Below are 16,343 nucleotides of genomic sequence, written 5' to 3'. Positions count from 1 at the left end.
CTAGTACCCTTTCCATAAGATGCTGGGTAGGCCCCAGCACCAGTTTGGAAATACAGAGACGAGAAAAATATCTTTCCCTGCCAGGAGTGGACCTGTGATTCCTCAGCTGTCCAGCATGTAGCCTGTAAGTATGCTGAGTGAGCTCTCTCGTCTCCATGATGCAAGTTGGGCACCTACTAAATAGGTTAGAAATGTTTTGACTTTGGACTGATTTTGTTGATCTCATAGACGTTATTCACATCGAACCAATCCATATTTTGAATGTTGGTTTTCCAGTGAAACTTTCTATAAAAATGTGACAAGTACTTAAGTCTGGGGAAAGCATGGTTCTTAATAAATGTTGTATTCCTTTAAGAATTATGGNGTTTGGAAATACAGAGACGAGAAAAATATCTTTCCCTGCCAGGAGTGGACCTGTGATTCCTCAGCTGTCCAGTATCCACTAAAAGATTTAATTTTGTAAGTGCTGAAGACATCTCACTAAGGGAAAATATCAATAAAAAATGTAGTTTGCTTGAAGGCAATTTGTATTCAATTGTGTGTGTTAGCCAGTTACCCGTGAATGCTGGACGGAATGCTGTTTTCCAACCACTTCATTTTATAAGTGATGTAAAACATGAAAAAGTATTTAAGCTTCCATATATTAATTACATTCAAACATGCAATATACACAGTGAAACTATGAACTACAGTTAATTATACTTATTATTATCTTCTGGCAAAATTAAGAACTATGTTACCAGTAAGAGATCTTTCCAAAAAATTGAATTTGTACTGCAAACTGATGAAACTTGAAATCTGTCTGATGTAAAGCCTGATGGAGGGAGAATATCAGAAGATGTAATGCGTATTTGTATAAAGAAGTGACAATATTTGTTGCATGTTGCTCGTCACTGTGCCTACGCAATATTACAAAAATGTAGGCTTAGGGGGAGTGGAGGTAAAGCTCCACACTTTCTTCACCATAGGGCTAAAAGGACATGACAGAACAGATTCATGCCCTAATTGCTTTATGCAAGACAAGTTTGACAGGAGGATGGGTGAGCTTCAGAGGTGGTTTGAATGTGAAGGTGATGAGAAAAATTCCACCACCTCCCTGGAGTAAATCCTGGTTATCTGGCTCACAGCTAGTCATTTTGCTTACAGATCTATTGCAGATTAGCCAAAGCAGCCATAACATTTTTAGATGACTTTTCTCCACTTGAAACATTACACAGCTGCAAAAAATTGTTCCTCCTTCCTCTCTCCACCTTACCTTTTCCAATTTATATTAGCCTACACACATTTTTCAGTCTTCTCAGGTTATTCAGTAAATACTAAATAATTGAACCCCTGTTATTATTCAGTGCAGATGGATTTACCGTTCAACACATACATTTACTGCTGTGTGCTAATTTGGATGTAATTAATGCTGTGGCATATACAACCGTTGCTATGCAACAACTGCGAAATAAGCAGCTATGCAACAGCCATTTCTAAGTGACTGCTCCACAAGGAAGCATGTTCCCATGGCAACAGTCATACTGCAACAGGGAAATGGTGTTTTCTATGCAGTCGCTGCCAAAATGTTATAAGCAGGCACGTGAGTGGGCTAGTCAGTAAGTTAGTTTGAGAGATGCTGGGGTTAGGTTGTTGTGAACTGCTGCTGTTAGAAGTTGGTAGCTGAAGTTGGGGATAGTTCGGGAACTCAGGGGAAGGGGAATCTCTGCCAATGGAAGCCGCTACCGAGCAATGGCAGTGAAGACATGACTGTGGACACTAATACATGTGTGTGTGTGTGTGTGTGTGTGTGTGTGTGTGTAACAATGTACTGTAAAGTGTAGTCACACATTGTATTAAAGAGAGTTCAATAAATCTGATTACTATCTATCTTGGCCAGCAGGCTTTCAATCATTTGTTCCAACATTTAGTATGACGATATAGCTATCTACTGTGGTCTCCAATCCATCAGCTTGAGCAATCGAATTCCACTTCCAACAAAAGTTATCATGTGATGGAGTGGTTATAAACAAAACCTGGAATGGTAATAGGTTTTACTGGAATCTTTTGATACAGAGTGTGACTATACTTTACAGGACAGATGCATGCATATGTGTAAACACACACACACACACACACACACGCATGCACATAAAAATAATGGCCATCTGAATGCATGATCTGGCAAAGGTATGGGTTCTTGGAGAAAACAACCTCTAAATGCTGACGTGTGAAAGCAACTTACACAGAAGTTTCTTCATATCTAATTCCATGCACAAGAAAGTCTTCTGATGATTCATTCATTCATTTTTATTCACCACGGAGATCAAAATACATTGGCTTAGGATATGTCCGTCCATGTTATACATTATACAAATTACAATAATGATAATAAATATTAACTTACTAGAAATATAACAGAAGTATTAAAAATAATGATAATAATATTAAATTATTAGAAATATAACTTATTCTACATATTTGCTTATCAGTAGCCAATATTACAGAATTCTTCATTGAGGTAATCTTCTACTGAATAATACCATCCATCAATCAGCGAGTTCTTCAGTTCCTTTTTAAACTGGTTGTTGTTATCTACTTGTTTTATGCTGTTGCACAATCTGCTGTAGAAGATGTAACCTGCTACTGATGGTTTACTCTTATAAAGTTCCAAATTATGTACATACTTATGATAATAATTATTATTTCAGGTGTTATACCATGTATTTGTTTATTTACAGTGCAGTTATCCTTTTCTTTTGAATATAAGATGGTTTATAGAATGTATACTGAATACACTGTTAATACTTTCAGTTGTCTGAAGTTCTCTCTATATGATTCACATTATTTTAACCCTGCCATATATCTTACAGCCCTCTTTTCAGGGGTAAATATTCATCTAGTGAGTGCCTCTGCACTCTGTCCCCACACAACGATTCCATATGCCAGAAGGGGATAGATCAAACCATAATACATTCATATCAAATATTTTAGATAGTCTTAATTATAAATAGGTTACAGCTAATTCTACTACAGGCATTTCAATATGTACATGTCAGCTTAGGTTACTGTCAATTATTACATCCATCCCCAGGAGTGTGTGATAACAATGCAGTTCTCCTTAATTGTCACAACTTACTGTCACACTACTTTCTGCATTCTAATCCCTAACCATGTCTTCCCAGCTTTTGGTATTGGTCATTCTGCCACACACAGTACTTGCTTGCTTACTTACTCACTCATGGAGCTGAGCCCTTCTCAAGGAGCCACCAATTCTGCAGCTACTCAAGAATTTCCCAGCATTTTATGGAACCCAAAGGTTCATTACCATGTTCACAAGAGCCCTCCACTGGTCCCTATCCTGAGCCAGATAAGTCTAATCCATACCATCCCATCCTATCTCTCTTCTAAGATTCATTTTAATATTTTCCACCCATCTATGCCTTGGTCTTCCCAGTGGTCTCTTTCCTTCTGGCATTCCCACCAGTATCCTACATGCATTCCTCTTCTCCCCCATTTGTGCTGAATGCTCTGCCCACCTCATCCTCCTTGACTTGACGAATCTAATCGTACCTGGAGAAGAGTACAAGTTATGACGCTCCTCATTATGCAGTTTTCTCCAACCTCCTGTCACTTCATCTCTCTTCGGTCCAAATATTTTCCTTAACACCCTGTTCTCAAACACCTTCAGTCTATGTTCCTCCCTTAATGTCAGAGACCAAGTTTCACACCCATACAGAACCACAGGCAAAATTATAGTTTTGTACGAGTATATTCTAATGTTTATGTTTTTTCACAGCAGACGAAAAGACAAAAGGTTCTGGACTGAATGGTAGCAAGCATTACCCGAGTTCAATCTCCTCTCAATTTCATCCTGAATCAGGTTTTGATTTGTTATCATCGTTACCAAATATCTGAACAGTGCCACAATTTCAAAACATCTGTTTCCTATCTTTATGTCATGATTTTGCCCTGCATTTTGGTGAAGAGACAGCAACATATACTTAGCCACACACAGTTGAATATTGATAACGTTACATGTAAATTATTTTACAGTTTGCCTTCCTGCATCTTCATGATTGTGTTGGGTGCATAATTCCTTGCACAGATCAGAGGAAAGTGGCTGTGGGACACCGCACACACGTAGATGATTCTTCAGGACACTCTTATACGTAAATGTTCTATTGCATGTAGAACAGGAAAATGGCTGCTCCTGACTATGCACTCGCTGATGTTCCTTCAGACGCCCACTCCCACTAAATGACTTATTACACACATGACAGGAAAATGGCCGATCCTCACTATGTACCTGTTGATGCGTCTTCAAATGACTTCGTCTACGAAATGATTTGTTACACATATCACAGGAAAATGGCCGCTCCCCACTATGTATGCGTTCATGTATCTTGAGCTCACTGTTAGATGTATATGACTTATTACATACAGGACAGGAAAACAGCCGCTCCCCGCTATGTATGCGCTGATGTGCCTTCAGATGACTGTTACATGTATATGACTTACTACATACAGCACAAGAAAATGGCCGCTCCCCACTATGCATGCGTTGGTGTATCTTCAGGTCACTGTTGCAGATATATGACTTGTGACACACATCACAGGAAAATGGTCTGTCCCCACTGTGTATGCGTTGATGCATCTTGAAATAATACTGCCTACTAAATGACCTATTACAGACATCGCAGGAATATGGCCGCTCCCCACTATGAATACGTACATGTCCCTTTAGATGATTTTGCTGACTAAATGACTTATTACATACATGACAGGAATACGGCCGCTCCCCACTATGTATGCGTTGATGTTCCTTCAAATGACCATACCTTGTGAATGTTTTTTTGCATACATCACAGAAAAGTGATCGGCCTGCAGCATGTATACGCTGATGTCTCTTCAGGCCACGGCTACGGCTGAATGTTTTGTAACACACATCACAGGAAAATGGAAATTGATCATGTATGACTTTATCCTTATTCACAATGCCCTGGAAAAGAAGACAAATATTAGAATGAATTTATACAGGAAAAGGAATGAGTCTGAAAGTACGTTCTAATTGAGGTCAATATTGTACTACATGAACTGTGTTCTTTACCAAACGATTGGCCAGGTTTGTATACTGGTTACATCCTAGACTGCTGTTCTGGAGGTGCTTCTTTGAATCTTGAATGAGACACTTTCTACAGTCGGAGGTATTCGTGGGTTTCCTCAGTCCCGCCAGCCAAATACTAGGATAGTAATGTCATATGTATGGGTGGCTTATAAGATGGGGTTTGGATTAATAGTTTTATTTTACTGATCACTCCTTGTACAATCACTCACGATAAATCTTCAGCCGAATCTTTCTTCCTTGACTGCCTACATCTCACACAATTCTGGTCTGGACTGCCTCCATTCTGGTTGGACTCTCTCTATTGTCATCTGAGCTAGGACTTGATTTTGGTCATCTGTTATATAACATCAGGACACACCACCAGGAAACACCTTTCATTTGCCATATCCATGGAAATGTCTGTTGTTTACCTGTACTGCATATCCACGAAAACGTCACCACATATCGGGTTGGTTTCCAAGAATCCATCTCCATGGAAACATGGAGCAAAACGTCATAGTGCACTGATTAAGCCAGAATTTCTTCCACACAAATCCTTTCCAATTCTTCATTCATTAATGGGAGGGTGTGCAGTTGACTCATTAATTGTTTCACTAAGGATATGGACCACTGACAGGCTCCTGTAAGCAAATTAACAAACTTCTGCTTTCCATATGAAGCAGACAGTTTGTTCTGCACAGGTACTAGCTTCTTAAAGGAACACTGCTCCATGAAGCAGGTTAGTCATTGTACCATATATAAGAATGCAATATCAAAATGGAAACTTGCTCATCAGTACAAACTAAGCAAATCTGTGAATGTACAAATACCTTTATTATACTCCATCACACCAACAAGAATACAGACCTGTGTATAATGTGACAAGGAAGCCAGAAAAGATAGCCACTGCTAGGCAACAGCAATGAAAGCATGCTTCCTCAGCAACAAATCAACATGAAACAATAGAGGAAATGCTGGAAATAGCTATCTGGAGATATCTGCTAATTATATCAGTAATGACTTATGCTTGACCCAAGGGGATAATGACCTTCTAAAATTGCAACAGTTGCAGAAGAGGGTTCTCCACACCACTGGTAATGTCCAAGGCAGAAACTGGTCTGCAAATAGCACATGGCTCTCCAAGTACCATACATTTAAATTGTGCAGGCAACAAGCAGGAGTCATATAAAATCATGAAAATACAAAAGTTTATGACGGTGGAAATGGCTAAGCTTCACAAAGAAAATATAAGAAGCTTAAACTTGGTGGCAGTCAAGTGCATGACTGTTCAAGTGACTGGGCAGCTGTTCTAATATGAGCTGCATGAGATAGGGTTTGATCTGCTGTGCCAAGCATAAACTGACATGGGCCTTGTTTATATTGTGCATATATATACACTAAAGTTACACGTAAAACTGTAAATATGTTGTATCCACAAGGAGCCAGACTGTTCAAGACTTACACTGTAGAATTCCTACACTTTGAACAATAAATATAGATGACATGTATTACTGGCTATGACCACATTAAATGACAGACCGGTTCTCTCATCAGAGAGGACTAACCCACATTGACAAATCTGCAACTATATGACAGTACAAAAAACAAACCAACAAATAATATATGGTTTTGGGCGTGAGATGAGGCTTGACTTCCTGACTGGCTGGCTGATTGACTTTGACTTTGAGTTAGTCATGGCTAAGGGACCATGAGATGCACATAAGTGAGTGAGCTGCAAGGCTGCTGCCATTAAATGAGGACACAAACAAGTGAGCTGATGAACATGCATGGTTAGCCGCTGTAACCAAGCAACAACTAGCAAAGACATAACAGACTGAGACATAGCATGTGCAGAATTTATCTGTTAAATGTGTACATTAGTGATAGCACTAAACTATTTACAGCTATGACTTATAAGAGTTTAGTGAATCCAATTATCAATCCAAACCTTAAGTCCAGTCACTAACACATGACAATATCTTTCTTCCATCTGACAATCAAGAAGAATGGGAATTGATGACACAAAACAATGGCCAGTGAAAAAAATGGTTCTCCTAAAATTTGCTAGAGGCCCAGCTAGAAGATGAATGTGAGTTCACTAGGGATCAATGGTAGCACCTCTACTATCCCTGTCAGCACACAGGAGAGGTAGTTGCAGGTGCCCAGGTGTTGGCAGGCAAACAGAAGAAAGAACTCACTGCATGTTCAGCTTTCATCACTGGAAATGATATCGCCACTGGATTCCCTTCCTCTTCCACATCTGAAGCCTCCTGAACTTTTATACTGATGGCCTGAAATGCATCATGAGAAGTTGTAGGACATGTGTCAGTACATGAACCTGGGACATCTTCCTGTGGATGTGCACAGTCCTGCAAAACCAGCAAACCCGTATCAGTCAGGGCGGTGCGCTCTCATTACAGAGAACAGCATACACTTTCATTACTATGGTCACTGTGCAGTGCATCACCCTCATGACGGCTGCTCTGTACAGGTTTTCTTCATTGTAACTACCAGAAATGTTATTAGTTTGCAACTCCATGGTGTAGCCTCCGTCTTGAACGCATACATGTAGTGGTCACTCAGAAAATGCAGAAATTGCCCACCTTTTGTGGACACATGGAAAGTAGCCCATCACTGGTTCCTCTCCTGAGCCACAGCCTCAAGATCTGCTCTTAATACTGCCCTTCCATCTATGTATAGGTCTCCCAATTGGCCCTTCCATTTAGATTTTCCAACCAAAACTTTCTACGGACACATCATCTCTCACATGAATGCTGAATACTCTGACAATCTCATTTTCTTTGATTTGAGCATTCTAATATCTGCTAAATTGTTCAGGTGTTACAGCTTCTCATTATGCAGTGCTCTCGAGCCTGTCACTTTTTTCTCTTAGGTCTAAATGTTCTCCTCAGTATCCTATTCCACACCACCGCAATGTATATTCTTTCTTCCTTTAAGTAAGAAACCAATTTGCATACCCATAATACCACACAGGAAACAAAACTACAGCTTTGAATATATTTTAACATTATGTTCTGCAAGAGCAGATGAGAACACAAGAAATTCAGAAATTAAACGCTGCAAGCATTTCCCAAATTTAATCTTCTCTACACAGTGAAACCTCCATTTTACACTTTTTAAGACACAGGCTAAATGAGATGTAGCATCGAGGAAAGTGTAAAACCAGTGATTTGAGATCGATATAATGTAAAGGAAATTTGGGTTTCATTGTATCATATTTTAGAAGATCATTTAAAAAATACATGTTTTAACATGTAGAAGCAAGTACGATTCTTGGTTTATTTTGTTGATGCTTTTACCAACTCCTGTCTTTACATGGAATCTGTAAGATGAGAGGTGATTATAACAGATCTTTGGAAAAACTAAGGAAGTAGCCTGGGTCCATTTCAAGGTACTATCCCAGCATTCATCTGGAGAGATTGGCAAATGTGGTATATATCTAGTTAGAGTATCTCTTTAACCATTCATTAAGAGTCTCTCATAGCTTTTTTTCTTGAGCTCTCAGTCTGTATAAATTACCTTTCGACGTTATTGCACATTACAATAATAGTGTTCTCCATATCCAATTGACACGAACTTGCTCATTGCTTCCAGTCCTTTCAGTGCATACAAGAATACTGCTTTATCTTCTGAAACTTCTTCTGTCCTAGTCAAATGCTGATCTGACACCTGGTATCACTCAACATTCTACAAACTTCAAGAGCACTGTCACATGTTGTGCAGTCCTTATACTGCACTCCAAGAGGATGTAAAGTAAACCAGTCATCTTCTTCATCCTCACTGAGTTTCTCTGCACTGTTATCGTTCCCCTTGAAGTGAGTGCCATCTGTTTAAAACAGTATTCTCATGTGCTAGACTGAACAGTGCAGTAAGTATGATTACAGTTTCTCCAGTGGTGACGGATTCAGTGACATCTGCTACTTTGAGAACTGTCCACGCTGGACATACCTTCTTTCAGTGTCTTGGCAGATCTTCACATCAGTGTTTCGCTTGGACACTGAAATTGTGAAGTGTGATGCCAGTTCAACATGTGTGCCAATATGTGCATCAACCTGCACTGCATTATTTATTTTACGACTTATTATAAATGGACCCCATTTTCTTTTATTACCCATATTTCATTCTCCTGCTGTGAAATTCATATTAATCAAAAATAAACTTTGGTTTCTAAGAAAGGAATTCATATGAGCACTGGGAGAGTGAAGAATTTATGGTGAGTGCATTTATGTTGAATGTTTCACTTATGAGAAGACACTCATGACTAGTTCAAAGCTGAACTAATGCGTGAGGTGCTACAGTGGTGGAACAATCTGTTTCTGCGTGACAGGCTGTACAGACGTCAAAGGTGCACACAAATTCCATGCAGCAGTTTATCAGCCATTTGGAAGAATGTGTTTTTTAACTGAACCACTTGTGACAGCAAGGAGGGAAGGAAGTCAGTTGTGCTGAACATGAATTTCTGAGAAGTGAATTACAAAATGCAAAATCCTGTAAATTTTCTTAGTCAGAACTATAAAAATGAAGTGCAAAATCAGGGAAAACAAGAAAATATGGAAATATTAAATCAATGAAAGTTTAACATTTCTGTTATGGGCATTTAGATGGAAACATGCAAAGAGTAAAAAAAAAAAAAAAAACCGGAATTATACAGTCGAGGTTTCACTGTATTTAATCTTGAATACAAGTTAGTTCTTGAATTTAATCAGTATTTTGTTTCATGTCTATTGCCTTTACACATGAGGGCAGCAATATACCATCAGCAAAGTGTAATGACAAGCAATCCGCTTGAGACATGTCAAAAAGGATTTAGTTTAGAGAGATCAGAGAGAAAACAGGCAATTCTGGATGTGACTCAGATATGCCTCACAGTGGACACGGAGGGGACATACAACTCACCTCATGTTCAGCCTTTATTCCTACAACTGCCATTGGCTCAGAATCCTTGCTATCTTCTATATCTGAGAATTCTTCAACTTTTATGTACACAGCCTGAACACCATCGAGTGATGATGATGCACATGCCTCACTATGCGAGGCTGGTTCATCTTCCTGTGAATCCAAGGAGTCCTGTAAAACCACCATACCCTTATCAATCATGGCTGTAATGTCATTACACAGAACAGGATACGCTTTCATTGTCATCACCATCCTGCACTGCATCAAACTGATAACCGCTATGTTATAATGATTTTTTCTTTGCTGCCCTTCATGGACCCAAATGTCTCATTACCATGTTTGCTACAGCTTGCTTCTGCTCCCTGGTCTGGGCCAAGTAAAAAATTATTTATTTAAATTACATTTTAATAGTAATCTCTTGTCCATGCATACATCTCCCATCTGGCATCTTTTGTTCTGGATTTCTATGCTAATGTTTGTATGAACGTCTTGTCCCTCACATACATGCTGTATGACCTGTCCCTCACATCTTCCTTGAATTCATCATCCTAATAATACCGAAGACATTAAGCCTTCATAAAGTGTACACCTATTCTTACAAAAAAAAAAAAGTTTTAATATAAGCTTGTACGTGCATGTAAATTCATGCAACAATATCATACAATTTTCTTTTCAATGGATGCAACACATAACAGTGCCCATGGTTTCTTTAAAAGCAGGGAATATTTCCTCAGCTCTCTGTAATACAATTTTTGGCACTCCTGTTGCAACAGACTGCAGAGTCTTTTGTAAACTTGAAACTTGATAATCACACATGACGGACCATGGGTTGTCAGAAAGTGGCTTACAAGAATCACTGTGATATACTATCAAAGTCAATAAGTTTGTGGACTGACTGCAAAGCGTCGTATCGCACTACAGCGGATAGGTTGAGGCACGATATGATGCCCTGTCAGTTCATATCGCGTCACAGCAAGAGTCAGTTATGTGCAAACTGTGTAAGCAGAACTACGGCCTCTATTGTGAACTGCAGTTAAATGTGTGTGGCAGAAATAAAAAATGTGGCAGTTTGAACATTGGGCAAACATCAAGTTCTGCCAAAACTAGGCAAATCCCCTAGCGAAATGTTTAACATGATGAAACAAGTGTATGGTGAAGAAGCTTTGGGCCACAGAGTGGCAAGAGAAACTGGCAAGGTAACAGGTCACCGTTTTGCCACACCCTCCGTATTCACCTGATCTCACATCATGTGATTCTTTCTCTTTCACTGCTTCAAAGCAAAGCTATGTGGTCGTAGATTTCAGTCGGCCGAGGAGGTTGTCAATGCCACAAGAGATGCTGTATGGGAATTTCCTGCCAATATGTTTCAGCAATGTTTTCAGCAGCTATATCAACATTGGCAGACTTGCATAGCGGCCAACGGCGACTATTCTGAGGGGCCAAAGTGGATCTGTGTAAGTGTATGTGAATACCCTGTAATATGAGATAACACCACAGTCCACAAACTTAATGACTGTACCACTTATTGGTTCATGTGCACAGCATTCATGCAAAATGGCAGTACACAATGAACAATGATTAACAAAAAGAAAGGCTCTTGAGACATGTGAAAAGGGGCTTTTCAAGAATTGACCCTTCACCAGACTGGAGAAGTTTCATGTGGCAGATGCAAAGGAGAAAGCGAACAGGCAAATCTGATGTGACACAGATATACGTAACAATGGACACAGGGAGACATACAACTCACCTCATATTCAGCTTTTATTCCTTCAACTGGCATTGGAACAGGATCCTCCCTATCTTCTATATCTGAGAATTCTTCAACTTTTATGTTGAAAGCCTGATCACCACTAAGTGATGGTGATGCACATGTCTCACTATGTGAGGCTGGTGCATCTTCCTGTGAATCCAAGTAGTTCTGTTAAATCACGATACCCTTATCATTCACAGCTATAATGTCATTATACTTAATAGCATACCCTTTAATTCCATCACCATCCTGCACTGCATCAAACTCATAACCGCTATGATATAATGATTTTCTTCTTTGCTAACCTTCATGGACCAAAATGGCTCATTACCATGTTTGCTACAGCTTGCTAATGCTCCCTGGTCTAAGCCAAATAATTCCAGTCTGCACACTCCCACATTACATCTTTAAGATCCAACTTAACAGCAACCTGTCATCGATGCATATATTTCCCATCTGGCATCTTCTCTTCCCCATTTCTATGCTTAACTTTGTACAAAAATCTTGTCCTGACATACATGCTGTATGACCTGCCCCTCACATCTTCCTTGAATTCATCCTGCTCATAATAAAGCAGACATTAGGCCCCCACAATGTGTGCACCCATTCTTACAAAATAAAAATATAGAAATGACTTTTAATACAAGCTTGTAGCAAATTGTCTAGTTCAATGATGTAACAAGAACATAAAATTCCTTTTGGATGATGAAAGCACAGAACAGTGCCCACGGTTTCTTTAAAAGCAGTGAATATTTCCTCAGCTCTGTCCTATCACAATTTTGAGCAATGTGAAGAAGAAGAAATCCTCCTGAGACATGTCAAAAAGGATTTCTCAAGAATTCACCTATTCACCAGACTGGAGAAGTTTTGAGTGACAGATGCAAATGTGAAAGGGAACAGGCAATTCTGGATGTAAGCAATGTATGTTTACCAGTGGACACAAAAACATACAACTCACCTCATATTCAGCTTTTATTCCTACAACTGTCATTGGTACAGGATCCTCCCCATCTTCTATATCTGAGAATTCCTCGACTTTTATGTTGACAGCCTGATCTCCATCGTGAGACAATGAAGGACAGGCCTCACTATGTGAACCTGGTTCATCTTTCTGTGAATCCAAGCAGTTTTGTTAAATCAAAATACCCTTGAAGAAAGCACGTGAAAGCCTCAAATCTTACAAAATACCCTTATCAGTCATGGTTATAATGTCATTACACAGAACAGGCCACACTTTCATTGACATCACAATTCTGCACTGCATCAAACTGACAACCACTGTTTTCCATTGTTTTCCTTCTATGCAACTATGAAATCCATTACTAACCACTAACAGCAAACAGGAGAGTCACTGTTTGTGCCAGCCCTTCCTGGGCCAAAGAAATTCAGTCCACACCCTCCTGCAGCACTTTTTACTTAAGATCTCTTTTATCCTGTCATCCATGCACACATCTCCCACCTGAAATCTCTTGTGCATTTCTCTCAAAATACCCGAATAAATATCTTGTCTCTCATAAACATGACACATGACCTGCCCCTCACATCTTCCTTGAATTCATCATGCTAATAATACAGAAGACACTAAGCCCCCACAATGTGTGCAACCATTCTTACAAAACTGAGAAAATAGAAATTACTTTTAATGAAAGCCTGTAATTAAGTATTCAGATCACTGGCTGTGTAATTGCAGACAACAAGATCATCAAATTACTGTAGCTACTAAGCAGCAACAGTGAAATAAGCAAATATACAACAGCCATTACTAATTAACTGCTCTTCAAATAAGAGAATCTCTACAGTAGCAACAAAATACAGCAATAACAGAAGCGGTGTTCTCTATGTGGTGCGCAGAGATGTCATATGCAAGCCCAGTTACCTACTACGGTAAGTTAGTGAACGGGTGAGTCAGATAACCTCTTGGGTTCAGGTGCTGTGAGAAACTGGTAGCTGAGGCCAGGGACAGTTCAGGAACCCAGAGTAAGGGTAAGGTCAGCCGTTGGAAGCCGCTACCAAGCAAATGACAGTGAAAACGTGACTACAGACACTAGTGTATTAATGCAATATAAAGTGTAGCCATGCACTATATCAAGGAGTAAAAAAATTCAGTTATAAATCTCAAACATGTCTATAGTCACATTCCATCATGTGATATTATTTTCTGCGAGCAGAAACACAGAAGACTCACCATGATTTGTTTTACAGCAGGAAATATTTCCTCAGACTGCAGAGTCTTTTTTGAGCCTGAAACTTCATCATCACACATGATGGGCTAAGGGTTGAGTCAAAAAGTGGCTTACAAGAATCCTAGTGATATAGCCACAAAGTTCTGTTGTGTGTACCAGTACGTGACTAGGATTATGTGACCAAGTTCTGAAAGGGAACATACTGTTTATGAATGGTGATAAAACATACAACACTTTAAGGAAACATCTATTTGCATGGAATATTAGGTTCTGTCAGTGGAGGCTGTGGGACCTGCCATTTCTGGGGTTTGTTAATTTGGTAGTTATTAGTGACATTTAGCAAGAGGTTCCTGCCTTGGAAACAACATTTATAATCCTGAAGACTACACAACAACAAATCTCTGAGACAGTAATCCATATACTTAACTTCTAAGAGGAAAGAATGCAAGTACATTCACTATGCATTTGGATACATTGCAATTTCAATTACTTCACCCTAGGCCTTGAGCTCTCAGACTTCTTTTTAAGGAAATGTGGACTGGCATGCCTAACTGATGTGGAAAAATATAAAATGGTTAAATATGCAACAAACAATGCAGGCCAGGCTCAAAAAATGTTGAGAACTTTAGAAAAATTGGAACAAAGAAGAGGCAGGAAGTATAATTTACAGGAACAAAGCAATAGCATATTAGAGAAATAGCAAGCCTATTTCTTTCAGTGCTCACTAGCAACAAGTAGCCTCCAACTGGTGTTCACTGCATGTGTTTAAGAACTACAGCTGAAAACAAACCAATATGCAATTCAGTAATGAAAAGTTTAATGTATTTGCATGAGGATGGCCTTTCGAGGGCTCAAATATGTAGCAAAAGTATTTCTCAGAGCTACTTACAGTATTATTGATTGTTGTATTATGATGGTTGTCAGTAAGAAATAATATATGATACACAACAGGATGCATTCACTGAAAATTATAAACGTTAAGGTTAAGTTGTCCTTGTACCGAATTTATTAAGCACTATACCAGGAACATGTATGGGGGAGTACAGTACGATTCTTGACTTGAGGAAAAGATTGAAGTGAGTGGTCACTACCATACCATGGCCTCCTCACTCCTGGGGAAGTGACCTCAGTAGCCATAGGGCAGGAGGCTGGGTGCGTTCCAGAGCTGGTTTGAGGTAGAGATAAAACTCTTGCCTATGGTGAGAACTGAAACCCAATTATCCAGCCCATAGACTGTTGCTATACCAAATGAGCAATCTCAGCTCTTAATGTGAAACAGCAATTTGATAGGAACATATGAAATTCAAAAAATTATCTTCACATCTGTCTCATCCTGATAAATAACAATGTTTTTTCGGGTTTGTTTTAAGATACTGTCGGTCAATAGTGAGGATAAGCTTTAATGGTCATGAAGCATGATACATGAATTTTTTGGAAGTAAGCAGTCATGTCCAGATCAACAAACTATCCTGTCACTTACTTGGAGAGGTCAAACAAAACCACGAAACTCCTCAACGCAAAACAGCCCGTATCCTGTCCGAAATTCGAACCGAAAGCATCCACAGTACAAGTCTATAACAGTACCCCTATGGTAAACTTGTACTTACGAAGTTCTGAAGCATTCGCCACACTAACAGTGGGTACACAAAAACCAACAGTCTCAAAAGCGGAAAGTGAAAAACGAAGTAAAGTGAGGAGATGTCTGAAGTGTACTACAATTCCAAATATTTTAAAAGTCGAATGACAATTAAGGGATAAACGAGGCCCAGTAACTCGAATGTTCCTTTATGTGCTTTCCAGTCTATTAATTCCAAGATCAAAGTTATTTTGGACTACCTACGAATATAGAAAATTTGAGGTTAACACGGCGTTGTTTACGATGAGTTCTATCACCTGGATTGTATTGCCGTGTAGCCTTCCCTTATAAAACTATAAAACTGTAACATCAATAACACGAAAAACTACCGTAACAGAAACAGTATTACAAACCACATTATAGCTTGGTAGAGCCGACTTTTTCTCATATTTTGATGAAATTGATCGCCTTTCCTTATTTCTTTCCCCATTTCTGTATGGCTAATTCTCTACCTCCACAGAAAACGCAGCAACCGTTATGTACATACAGAAGATTTAATTCACACTCATGCACGCTAATGCACGAAAAGATTCATCACACATACTACTATGCCACCTATCAACTACGCATGCGAAGACAGAACGGCAAAGTAGGTAATATAATTATAGTTCAGTCGGTACTATTAGACCATCTCCTCTCTTCGAAACCCCTTTTCGACATATGTGGTCGGCAAAGGAGGTGTTTGTCAGACCACTCAATCTCCATAAATCCAACCACCCCAAATTTTTATTTATTTATATTTTATTTACCGGTAGTGTCAGCAGCTCAATG

At 39.2% G+C, this 16,343-nt stretch overlaps 2 protein-coding genes across 12 annotated transcripts in view; one reads left to right on the top strand and one right to left on the bottom strand.

Moving 5' to 3' along the window:
• LOC111863000 (protein O-linked-mannose beta-1,2-N-acetylglucosaminyltransferase 1-like) overlaps positions 1 to 16,343 on the top strand; it is a 136,467-nt gene that overhangs the window by 73,015 nt on the left and 47,109 nt on the right. The gene's annotated exons all lie outside the window — the stretch shown is intronic.
• On the bottom strand, positions 3,913 to 16,188 carry LOC111862998 (zinc finger protein 19). Of its 6 annotated transcripts, none has more exons than XM_023848914.2 (7): positions 15,926 to 16,184; positions 13,939 to 14,123; positions 12,712 to 12,864; positions 11,751 to 11,903; positions 10,004 to 10,174; positions 7,285 to 7,455; positions 3,913 to 4,981 (listed from the first exon to the last, which is right to left on the bottom strand). In XM_023848914.2, exons 2-7 carry the CDS (start codon positions 14,014 to 14,016, stop codon positions 4,025 to 4,027), a joined length of 1,683 nt encoding a protein of 560 aa, XP_023704682.1. In that variant the 5' UTR covers positions 14,017 to 14,123; positions 15,926 to 16,184; the 3' UTR covers positions 3,913 to 4,024. The 6 variants fall into 6 exon arrangements, with proteins under 6 accessions (XP_023704682.1, XP_023704684.1, XP_023704685.1 ...); XM_023848916.2 differs by lacking the exon at positions 15,926 to 16,184 and adding an exon at positions 15,544 to 15,890; XM_023848917.2 differs by lacking the exon at positions 15,926 to 16,184 and adding an exon at positions 15,417 to 15,501.

The sequence above is a fragment of the Cryptotermes secundus genome, unplaced genomic scaffold (assembly GCF_002891405.2).
Source record: "Cryptotermes secundus unplaced genomic scaffold, Csec_1.0 scaffold1016, whole genome shotgun sequence".
Taxonomy (NCBI): domain Eukaryota; kingdom Metazoa; phylum Arthropoda; class Insecta; order Blattodea; family Kalotermitidae; genus Cryptotermes; species Cryptotermes secundus.
The sequence above is the reverse complement of the archived record's forward strand: the minus strand, read 5'-3'. Positions and strand labels throughout refer to the sequence as shown.